Genomic DNA, 12795 nt, shown 5'->3' with positions numbered 1-12795 from the left:
AGAAGATCTCTGGACCACCCCTTTTTTACATGGCTTGTTTGATTGGTGCCTACCTTTGTTTACTGAAATTGCTTCTTGAGTTTGTGTAAGTTTACTGAGAAATCTAGCAATAAAGAGAATTCTAAATGTAAGCTGATGTTCTCTATGGAAAAGCAGGAACAAACAGATTATAGTGACCAGATTACATATTAGCCGTTATCATTTTTAAGCAACTTTTGAAGACTAATTGTTATTTTGAATACTGCAGCACTCCCAGGGAGAAAGATAAAAGCTGAGCAAAAATCAGGAAATTAACATTTGACATCACGGAGTACAACTATTACTGCTTTTTACATGAATAGAAATACAATGTAGTATAGAAAATAATGGCCTAATTTTAATTCCCCGGTGCGCTCCAATACCGGGAGATACACGTGTGGCTGGGCCGTGCGCAAGCTCAGCGCATTTTCAAAGTAGCCCGAAAACGTGCATATTTCCCGGTACTCGAAGTAGAGTCGGGTTTCGAAAAAGGGGCGGGCCGGGACAGGGTGGGGGCCGCCCAGGACAGCGCCATTAAACACTGTCCCGGTAAAGTGCACGACGGCAGCCAGCTGGCACGCGGAACTTACTGCTGCTTGGCAGAACCGGTAAGTTCAAAATTAAAAATTAGGTTAGTTAGGGGGGGGGGTTTAGGGGTCGGGCGGAAAGGGGAAAAGCAAGGAAGGTTAGCTAGGGCATTTAGGAAGTTACCTCCCAGTCCGCTTCTTTATTGGAGTGGATTGGAGGGGAACTGAGGAAAGGTTGTTATGACTGTCGCCGCCCGACATCTCCACTCCGCCCTCCTTACCTCTCTGGCGACTCCTCCTGCGGTTGATGGACATTTGGCTGCCGCGGCGTCTGCCTGCCAGCGTCCCTGGTCCGGCTTGGGCGCTGCCTCCCGCTGTGCTGTCCAGTTGCCTTAGGGCGCGCGCACTGCGCGGCCCTGCTTCAAGTACCTTCTTTGGCATGAACCTCAGGGGCGTCCCCCTGTGATGACATCACGCATTCCGGATACAAATAGCCTACGCGATTGCTAGCCATCGAGTTAGCAAAAGTTTCCTATCGGATGGGATTCGCTCTCCGTACCTAGCTACTCTGCCTCCACTATTGGACTACTCTATTTGGGGTACCCACTCCTCGGGGGCCTCTCTCTCTTCTCTTTCAGGTTGCTGTCTGGAACCGGTACTCGCTCCTCGAGGGCCCATGTTCCTGGACTCGCTACCTGGACTTCTGCCTGGAAGACACCGCTGCCTACACCATCAGTGAGTTACCATCTACTTCTCTCAGAGCTGTTCCCTGGAACCAGGTACTCGCTCCTTTAGGGCCTCCCTTTACTTCAGCTCCTGTGCTCCATACCGAGAGACCGCTGTGTGAGTACTGTACCAACGAGGCTCTATTCCTGAACCCTGCATATATTGCTTGTACTCACGATCTCAGTTTCTCTCCACTACAGCACAGCCATTGTGGGATCACTGTTCCAGAGCCTGAGGGACTACAAGCCCAGCCGGGCTACATTCCTGATCACTACCGCCACCTCTGGTGGCTCATCAATACTGTTTAATAAAAGATCTAACTGTGTGTGTGTCCTAAAGCTGAGCCTGACCTGTGGCCCCTCACGGGACTTCCCCCCCGTGGGCGTGGTCAGCAGCCACAGAATCCAGGGGGTCCACCCAAATCCTTACAAACAATAACAAAGGCCTAGTCTCAGTGGCATTAAAAAATTCCCACCCCCTCCTTGTGTGTGCAAGTCGACATCTACCCGCACACGCGTGTGCTGATATTAAATTGGTATTGGATTTTATAACATGCGCGCGGCGACGCACACATAAAATCGGTGCGTCCATGTGTGTGCACCCCTTTTAAAATGTACCCTTAAATGATTTATACTTTGGTTTAATTTTTCAACCTTCTGGCTTTGGACTGTTGCCACCACATCCTGGGCCTGCACCTTCATATGTGATTACAGACATTGAAGAAATTAATTTTTCCACAGAAACCAAGGCAATACAGACAGTCTAAATTCAGATTTCCTCATTTCTGAATGGTCTGGTGCCGGACAAGGTTGCCATGTACCGCAAATAGGCAAACCTTGAAAATACAATAAGATTTCTCAATTTGCATCTGCTTTCCTAAAGTTCTCCTAACCTTATCTTTGAATATCCTTAAGTACTACTTCAGATCGCTTCCGGCTTTCGCAAACCAATAGCCCCACCGTGAAAGGTGGTGCTATTGGGCGCGCTACTGGCGGCGATAAGGGGCCTTACCTTTTCACTGTCAGCGATGTCTTCACCGCGTCTGCCCCAGTGCCGCCCTGACTCCTCCCCTTCCGGTGCCGACTCCGTCCTGACTCCCCCCCGATCTAGCTATCGCGGGTGAAAGCTAAAGAAAATGACCCCCTTAGGCAGCCGGATAATGGCTGAATATGGACCGCAAACTGACTAGAGCAGGGATGGCGAGCTCCAGTCCTCGAGAGCTGCAAACAGGCCAGGTTTTCAGGATATCCATAATGAGCAGCACGCATGAGAAAGATTTGCATCCAGTGGAGGCAGTGCATGCAGATCTTTCTCATGCGTATTCATTGTGGATATCCCGAAAATCTGGCCTGTTTGCAGCCTTCGAGGACTGGAGTTCACCATCCCTGGCATAGAGCATACACGTTAAGCAGGCGTAGTCAAATATTCCCTGGAGGTCCCATAGATCCTCAAGGTAGAATAAACCCTGAAAGCTATACAAGGCTGCTTGACATTTACTTGTGTGGCTGATTTCCCTGTTGTCCACAGAGACTAGATAAGCAACTTAGGGCCCTATTTACTAAGTAGTTTCACCATAGATACAAAATGGGAGAGAACCTGTAGTAAATTACCCCCCCCCCCCCCCCCCCCCCCCCCTTTTACTCTCTTTAGAAAGAGATTTGCATGTTCTGGTTTTAGTTTTACTGACAGTGCATCTACTGAAATTAGTTTTGATGAAATTAGTGCATTTTGTAAAAATCTGTAATTGTTTCTAAAAGAAAGACAAATATTATTGTCTGTGCATTACTACTGAATAGGTCTGAAAACAACCATATCTTTATTTTATTTATTTAGATTTATAGTCTGCTTTTTGCACTTTTTTCAGCACTTCAAAGTGGATTATTACATTCAGGTACTGTAGGTATTTCCCTATCCCCAGAGGGCTCACAATCTAAGTTTGTTCCTGAGTTTGTGGAATGATGGGAAGGGTTGGTTATAATATTACCGTTATAGAAAACATTTGAATTGTTGAATAGAAAAAGATCAGAAACATAATGTCTGACACAATAATGGATATTTGTCATTCAGCTTATGTTCAGTAAGGTGATCCAGTTTTCAGGCATATTTTTATAGTTCACACCGTAAAAAAGGGAAGAGTTCAGTTTGAAGGCTGTTAGGTGTTGGTTTTAAGTCTGTCAATATATATGAGATCCCTTTAAAGAATTGGCAATTATACAGGTCTGGTGAATTAAATATATACAGTACAGTGGCGCAGCATAGTTTGAAATTTTGTAGCACTAAGAGACCAACTTTGGACTGAAATAGAAGTGGCATTATATTGCCACTTCTGAATAAAGTCTAATTTTCACTCTAGCCTTCAGGAATAAAAACTAGCTTATAATAATATGCCATTGTGACCTTGCTGGAGCTCACCACCATCATTAACATGTATCATAGAAATATTTTGTCCCAAATTAGATTTGTTGTACAAAATGGAGCAGCTATAAATAAGCCTTCAGGGTAATGTATCCAAATAGGTTTGATTTTGCTCATATCTTGATAGGAATGATCTCACTTATAAACCAGAGTGAATTGAATATGAAATTAGTCTCTCAAATTCACTGCTAATGCCCTTCTTAATACTTACATTTTGCCAAAGAGAGCCACATTCTAAATATCTAAATCAATACATATGTTCGTACACATTTTTTTTAATCATGCCACTGGCACCCAATAAAACTGGGATTATTTCTGTATCTTTCCACCACATTTTCTTGGTCTTTAATTACATCATTAGACACTTGATCTTTTCTCTCTCCAAACAATCCACAGAATAGTGCAGGGGTGGCCGACTCAGGTCCTTGAGAGCCCAAAACAGGCCGCCAGGTTTTCAGGATACCCACAATGAATATACAGGAATCATTTGCATGCACTCCCTCCTTGTATGCAAATCTATCTCATGCATATTTATTGTGGCTATCCTGAAAACTAGGCCTGCTGAGAACCAGGGTTGGCCACCCCGGAATAGTTGGTTGGTACTGACATTTCTATCAGCAATGCTGTCCCTCTTTTTTCCTTTACCATAATATTTGGTTTTCTTGCATCAAGCTTTTTATATGTTTGAAGGGGAATGTCCCAGCCTCTGTGAGAAGGTAGTAGTGTTGCCAGTGGTTCCTACCATGTTAAGGGTCTCATCTTGCACACATTTAGCTACAAGATGAATGGAGCAACGCACACAGCTCCGGTGAGGCAAATGTGTGTGGTTAGACACTGGCAACAACACCTATTACAGTATTTTGTTATAAAGCACCTACAACTTTGTTTTTGATGCTGTTAGTTTAAAAATGTGCTATGGGAAAAAGTTCTCCTGTGGTCTTCAGCTCTTCTGCCTTGCCTCATATAAACCCTGTATGTGATTTAAAGGTTGGAGTAGATCACATTTGAGCAGTTATGTTGATTTCTAATTAGAATTTGAAGTCTCCCTCTCCCCCAGTAATTTCAAAGGATGCACTAAAATAATACCAGGGAAAAAGTAATATCCTACAAAAGTAATATTGTTTAAACTATAATATATACATTAAATTACTTTGAATGTGCAAACACTAGGTAATGGCAACCTTTTTCTGCGGAATATTCATTGCATCCTAAGTTTGAGAAAGACACAAAGTTTTAGGATAGTCTAAAGACAAGTGTGTGCCAAATGTACTGTAAATTTAGTTTCTACTACTTTCAGGGTGGTAAGATTAGACCTAACAGAAGTTTGCTATTTTTGCAGGTAATAGCTCTAGCAGATGCAGGAGAGGAAAACCAGCGTATCCAGTTTCATGCCTTCACAAAGCTGAAGAGTGCCACCCAGCTGGTGATTATGCTGATTGGTCTGTGGCAGAAGCTCAGCAAAGATCAGATTGCTATTTTGGAAGCTGCATTTTTATCACCACTGCAGGATACTCAAGAATTGGTAAGCCTTTTCAATTCATGAGAAAAGTATCGTTTGAACTGTTGCTGAAAAGCAATCCACAGACAAGGTTCGTTTTTGGAAATACACCAAGGATATTTCTGATTATTTATGTATATGGGTGTGTGTATATATACATGCTGCTTATGTATTTGATTTCAAGAAGTAGATTAAATTACACATGTTGATGATCCTGAAAAGTCAAAGTTTGAGGGGTTTCAGGGATTCAACAGTTGGATTTTAGATTTAATTGTCTTTCCAAAGCTGAACTCAAGGCGAGTTACAAGTCCTGTAAAGTAGATATTTCCCTACCTCAGAGGGCTTACAATCTTAGGGTTTTTTTTCAAGATGGTGCTGGCCAGCTGATTTTATACTTTTGCCCCTATGGGCCAAAAATCTGTAAGTAGCTGGCTGGTGCCTTTTGGAAAATGGTGGTGTTGGGCCTGGAACTCTAGGTGTGCTTCAGACCCTACTAGACCAACAGGCATCTTAAGGTAATGCAAGATGGGGGGGGGGGGTTAGGATATCCGGGGGGAGTGGGAATATTTAGCTAAAATGGAGCAGGGTTTAGGGGGAGAGCCAAGGATGGGACGTTTTGTCATTCTTTTTTTCTACTGGGATCACTTAAATTGGTGGTGTGAGTGGGACAGACTGGGGGGGAGGGGGACACATGCAAGCTGCTTAGGCCCTTTCAGAAGATGATGGCCCCCAATATGTGGAGCCTCCATCACACAGTCTTTATTGGGGCACTTCACCGTACTATTTGTCCCCGGCAGTATTTTAATGCTTGGAAAAATCTCTCAGGATTTACAAAGCCACAGCACAGGGGGGGTGGAGCCTGGGGTCTTATGAAACTGGGGAGGAGGGGTGGACATGGATTGTAGCTAACTTTCCTCAAAATAAATGCAGCTTGCAAATTTTCATGCAAGCAGTGTTTATTTTACTTACACCAGATTTACTAGTAATGAGCTGATTTGAATAGAGATCAGCTTATTACCATTCCCGCATTATGCCATATTTATAGAGGTGAAAATAAAGCATGCTATTTGAAACACTGTGCATTATCTGTTAGGGTTTTACTAGGCAGTAAACTGCCCTAACACAGCTTAGTAAATAACCTCCTCAATTTGTACCAGAGGCCATGGAGGATGAAATGATGCACAAAGGTGCATCAGTGGGAGAAGTTAGATTTGAACCCTGGCTTTACTGGTTCTCAGCCAGCTGTACTAACCACTAGGTAGCTGCTCCATATTTTTCAAATAATCCCATCCCCTGGTGCGGACTGCTACCCAATGAGGCCATGAAAGGGCTGGAACGAACAATGACATTTCTCTCCAGGGCCTGGATCATTTGTCGAGTGGGAGGGGAGATTACTCCCAAGGCCTCAAGTGCTAAGGGTGGCTCCCGTGTGTCCTTGTCCCTGTCCCTGGTGAAAAAGATACTTGTGTGTTCTGCAGGTGCCAAGTAAAGTCACTGGAGTCGCTGTGTTAGTGTCCAAAATAAATCTTTACTGTTGAAATGGTATGAAAGGTGGCACAACACACTGTAAGAACATAAGAAAATGCCATACTGGGTCAGACCAAGGGTCCATCAAGCCCAGCATCCTGTTTCCAACAGTGGCCAATCCAGGCCATAAGAACCTGGCAAGTACCCAAAAGCTAAGTCTATTCCATGTAACCATTGCTAATGGCAGTGGCTATTCTCTAAGTGAACTTAATAGCAGGTAATGGACTTCTCCTCCAAGAACTTATCCAAACCTTTTTTAAACACAGCTATACTAACTGCACTAACCACATCCTCTGGCAACAAATTCCAGAGTTTAATTGTGCGTTGAGTAAAAAAGAATTTTCTCCGATTAGTTTTAAATGTGCCCCATGCTAACTTCATGGAGTGCCCCCTAGTCTTTCCACTATCCGAAAGAGTAAATAACCGAATCACATCTACCCGTTCTAGACCTCTCATAATTTTAAACACCTCTATCATATCCCCCCTCAGTCGTCTCTTCTCCAAGCTGAAAAGTCCTAACCTCTTTAGTTTTTCCTCATAGGGGAGCTATTCCATCCCCTTAGCATTTTGGTAGCCCTTCTCTGTACCTTCTCCATCGCAATTATATCTTTTTTGAGATGTGGCGACCAGAATTGTACACAGTATTCAAGGTGCGGTCTCACCATGGAGCGATACAGAGGCATTATGACATTTTCCGTTTTATTCATCATTCCTTTTCTAATAATTCCCAACATTCTGTTTGCTTTTTTGACTGCCGCAGCACACTGCACCGACGATTTCAGTGTGTTATCCACTATGACACCTAGATCTCTTTCTTGGGTTGTAGCACCTAATATGGAACCCAACATTGTGTAATTATAGCACGGGTTATTTTTCCCTATATGCATCACCTTGCACTTATCCACATTAAATTTCATCTGCCATTTGGATGCCCAATTTTCCAGTCTCACAAGGTCTTCCTGCAATTTATCCCAATCTGCTTGTGATTTAACTACTCTGAACAATTTTGTGTCATCTGCAAATTTGATTATCCCACTCGTCGTATTTCTTTCCAGATCATTTATAAATATATTGAACAGTAAGGGTCCCAATACAGATCCCTGAGGCACTCCACTGTCCACTCCCTTCCACTGAGAAAATTGCCCATTTAATCCACTGTCCACAGCACAGCATAATCTTTCCTTTTACAGTCTGTGCAGGAATGTCTAATGCCAGATCCAGGGGACTTCTCCCCTCCAGGGCTTGGAAAAATAGAATCCCCAGGTGGGCAAGGTGTGCTTTGAATGGACAGGATACCCCTTCTAACTTGCCAAGATTACAAAGTTGGCAATTAATTAATTTATGTTAACCCTATACTGCTCTTTTCTCCTTCTCCCAGTTCTATTACCTTGTTTAATTGTAACTGCAACCCTGATGCACCAGTTATAGTTTTATTGTTCTATGCACTCCTTGTTCTAATGTAAACCGGCATGATGTGATCTGCTCATGAATGCCGGTATATAAAAAAAAACTAAATAAATAAAATAAATAAGTTACTGTCTCTGCACAGAGAGATAAACTCTCTCCCCAGGGGTTTAGAAGCACCAGGTGGGTGTCTTCAATGGTGCAAGGCTTAGACATTACTCACAGTTAGATGATTTTCTGATCTCTTTGTTCTGATGATCCTTGTTGGGAGGGATCCCCTGATCAGGACTCTCTGTGCTTCACTCAGAAAAGAAGGGCAGTCAGAACTTCCTCCTGGATCTTGAAAACTAAATCTTCCAAAAACTGAAGCTAACATTGGAGTGTATTCATATAGCATGTCACTGGCACCCCCTTCCTCATGGAGGGTATAGCGGGCAGTCTTCCCTAACCTGCAGAGTCTCAGACTCCAGTTTCCCCTTTCCCTGGGCCCAGAAAGTATACAGGCTCCTATCACCTAAAAGTTAAATCCAAAAAATGTTCCCAGAGCGGAAAATCCAAACCAGCCAGTGAGTGGACTGGAAAAGAAAAACTCCTCCCAACCCTGGTCAGGACCACCAAACAGGGCTTGCTTGGCTCTCTTGAGTGGGCCTGTAAAACAAAAAAAAGATAAGCTCCTGTCTACTGTTGAACTCTTTGTCAATCTAAAAGGATTGCCTTCTGAGCTCCAGCCAGAGACCTGCTATAAAGGCTCACCAGGGGGGCAGCCATTCTTGACCCGCAGAGGGAAGGACTATATTGGAATGGAACCTCCTGACTAAACCATCCTATACTAATTAGCTGAACTTAACCCCCAGGACTTATTGGTTACGTGACCATAGGGTCCACTACATAAGATTTTTCTATCATTTTGTACTCATAACAGAAAATCCTTACAGAGAGCATTTTTATAATTGGAAATATACATTTTCCACTGAAACATTTTCTCATGACTTGTACCAGGAATGGCTACCTCCAGTCCTCAAAAGACACAAACAGGCCTGGTTTTGAGGATGTCCATAATGACTATGCATGAAACGGATGTGCATACAATGAGATCTCTCTCATGCGTATTCATTATGGACATCCTGAAAACCAGGCCTGCTTGTGCCTCTTGAGGACTGGAGTGGACCACCCCTGCCCTTCATTGTCCTTCCTAGTCCTTCTGACTTCATCTTCTCCATCAAACCCCTACTCCTCCACAAAATATCTTCCTTTGTCATTGATAATCACAAAAGTAAGTTTCATTAGACAAACTACTTTTGTTATTGTCTTTTGCCTTGTATTTTTGTCCTGCTCTCTTGGGCTTCTAGCTCAATCACAGCCAGCCTCTACTGGAGCTCTGGTGCAATGAGCTTTCATTCCTAATAAGCCCCTTTCTAATGCAGCCAACCATCTCAATGATAATCTTTGCCTGGAGTCACAGACTGTGTCTCCCTCTAGAACCTGTCCTGCATGCACCCAGAATTTGGCCAATAGGTGTTGCAGTTGAGCAATGGTTGGCCTCTCTTTCCCTGGGGGCAGTAAACGTTGCATCTGCAGTATGCCCAGCTAACTGGAGGTGCAGAAGTCAGGCTCAGGAATTGAACCCATGTCTCCCACTTGATAGTATATGTATTGGCACTGCCAGATGGGGCCAGCCCTTAATGGTACATTTTTATAGCCTTTATAGGCATGATCTCCTTTGGAAAGTCAGATTTCTTACAGTAATGTGTTTCTCAGTGTACTGCAATATGTTTCCATTTAAGTCTTCAATTTTTCTATTGGTGGTATGCATTTACTATCCGTGCATTCTTTGAATAATGTTTAAGTATGTGAATTATTTCTTCCAGTGTGTTATATTCTGTCATTTTATTAAGTCTTTTTGTATTTGTACTTTACCTATATTAGAATCAAGCTGTGGGGAATGACTTTGCTTGCCCTTAACTGGCTATTTGCATAACAGTTTTTGATGCAAAGAATGGAAATAACAGATGGTACAATAGCAACATTCTAACCAGGACCATTGGTGTTCATAACCCTAGTTTATTAAATTGAACTTTAGGTTTTATTTGATTAGTGTTTCAGTTCAGAATAAAATATATTCTTGTAAATTTCCATGAATGCTACGTCTGTCAGAATCACATGTGATAGACATTTTGAATGAGCCAAGAAAGTGTAGCAATAATAGCAACTTAATTTGAGTAAGTGGCTCTGGAAAAACAAATTCTCAAGGGGAGCAAAATATTTTTTTTTCCCTCTCAAATGCTAACTTTTATTCTCCGTCTACAAACAGGGCTGAATTAGCCATGATATGTGAGTGATATCATCCAATGGCACTGAACAGACCTATCTTTCTTAGATCTTCTGAGCATGTGCAGGAGTTTCTATGTGGGCATTGCCTTATGAGCCCCTCACTCATTTTTCATCCAAGCTTCAGGACAGATGTATACCCTATCTCTCTGTTTTTCTTTAATTGAATATATCAGTTTTTTCCTAACTTTGTTGCTTCACTGACTCAGCAGCACCCCCCAAACAACTCTTTTCTTCATGGAAAGTTCTTGCGGTTTTAAGAAGCCCACCATTAATGACTTCAGATATTGTGCTGCAGTAAGAAGATGTCCATCACTGATAGCCATGATATTTGTGATCAGTGCCTAGGATCTGACCACAACTAGTCCAACTGCTACCAATGTACCTAGATGTCTCCCTGCTCTCAGAAGTCCAGAGACTGGAAAATGGAGGAACTGCCTAAGTCTTTGAGAAGCAACTGTTCCTCTTCCCAGAGAAAAGCATCTTCTAGCTCCTCATGTGGCGAGTTGAGAGGAGCAATTTGAGTAAAATTCCTCCCTTGTTGGAGCAGGCCTGGGGTCTCTCCACTTTGTCAGAGTTGAATAAGTAGAAGCACTGTTCTCAGACATCAGCAAGTCTACAGGGCTCGGAGCTCAATAAAATTATCAGCGCCATAAATGCCGAACAAACACCAGGCTTCAGCACCATCTGTGCAATCAACACATGAAGCACTGGCTCTCTCGGCACAACATTTGCCAAAGTATCAAACTTCTGAACCCTTGCTATATCAAACCTTGATGCACCAGTCACTGGTGTTGCTGACACAACTATTCCTAAAATTATCATTAAAGGGAGGATGGGAGGTGCCCAGGGATATATGCTCCACTTACATCCCCCTATTTCAAAAGCAATTTCCCGATTGAGGATACTTGAGCAAGGGCTTCAACTAGAAATGTCAGATCCTTTCTGCTTTGTTTTGCCATTAATTTCTAATCGCCTGCTGGGGCAAATATTACAGAGCCCAAAGGGTTATCAAAAAGACTCCATCTTAGTTTCTGAGGAGGATTTTCCATTCCCAATGCCTGGCCAATTAGCATGGCAACCATTGGACCAAGTGGAAGAGTTATTGAAGACTTTCTTTGCCTCCCTGTTGGCTAAGGATGAGGAGTATAGAATTTGCTCTCTCAAGGAAGGGAGGAGTCTCTTTCTCCCCTGACCCAAGCGGGTACCCCATCAGATTCCCTATGAGGAGGTTCAAGTTTCCACCGCTTTCTTGCAGTTGAGTCCATCCAGTCAGAAGTTGTTCACCAGGAATACTCCTTTCCAAGGCAATAAAGGACCCCCTTCTCAGTCGCCCACATCATCATTGGGGTCTGGGATCAGTGTCCCTACACCCTTTGGATCAGAAGAAGGATTGACTGGAATCCCCTTCAACCCCCTACCTGAGTCTCTGGAACACTTGTCTCCACCTGAGGATCTCTCCCATTCCAGATTTCTGGATAAGTTAGGTAAGGTACTGGGAGTCAAAATCCATAAGAATAAGGACCCTTGCATGGAGGTCTCCAGCCTTTTCCAGATTCTAGACTCTCCAGTAGAGCCAGCAGCCATTCAGTCCTTCAAGAGTTACAGACAAGAATGTGGGAGAATCAGATTTCTTGCAGTTCAGTAGCCATGAAATTTGACCTGAAGTATAAAGCCCAGAAAACTTTGAGTTTTGAGTGGTATAAGCTGCCTCACCAATCAATCATGGTGGAATCTGTGCTAAAATGAGGTAAGAAAACAAGAATATTTTCCATTATTTCACCAGGGAAAGATCCCAGACTACTGGACAACTTTTGGAAAAAGGTGTTTCAGTGATCTTTGCTTAATGCTCATATCTCCGCACACCAATTCTACATGGTGCAGTAATTACACGATTGCTTTCTAAAACTAAAACCCTTCCTTTCCCTGGAGAAAACGGTTCTGCATATCTGCAATCACTCTTAGATGCAGAATAATGTATACACCATCTTCTTCAATAAGTCTACGAAGCATTCAACATGACAACCCACCTCTATTGGGGCATGCCGCATTGCTTGGTTAAGGGCCTTGCAGCTTATGCAATGATGGCCATGATAGCGGATGTTCCCTGCCAAAGAAATCATCTCTTTGAAGATAAACTCAGGGAATCAGTAGCACAGATCAAGGAAAACATGTGGCATTTTAGTCTCTCTCAATCAGCCTAGAGCAACACTTAACTGCATGGTGATTCGTCTTCGCTTTTAAGCATTCCTAATTTCAGAAACGTTTCTTCCAGCAATTCAAGCGATACTGGACTCCTATTCTTCCACAGCAGCAACAACTTCTGGATCAAAGCCAACAGCATACTAGATG

The 12795-nt window shown here is 43.1% G+C and overlaps 1 protein-coding gene across 2 annotated transcripts in view; it reads left to right on the top strand.

The window, feature by feature from the left end:
- The window catches only part of BBS9 (Bardet-Biedl syndrome 9), a 1052120-nt gene that overhangs the window by 743528 nt on the left and 295797 nt on the right, over positions 1-12795 (top strand). For both annotated transcript variants that reach the window (XM_029589776.1, XM_029589777.1), the window contains one exon: positions 5026-5208. In XM_029589776.1, the coding sequence (XP_029445636.1) occupies positions 5026-5208 (183 nt within the window). The remainder of the gene's footprint in view (positions 1-5025; positions 5209-12795) is intronic.

This window comes from Rhinatrema bivittatum, chromosome 2 (assembly GCF_901001135.1).
Source record: "Rhinatrema bivittatum chromosome 2, aRhiBiv1.1, whole genome shotgun sequence".
NCBI lineage: Eukaryota > Metazoa > Chordata > Amphibia > Gymnophiona > Rhinatrematidae > Rhinatrema > Rhinatrema bivittatum.
The sequence above is the reverse complement of the archived record's forward strand: the minus strand, read 5'-3'. Positions and strand labels throughout refer to the sequence as shown.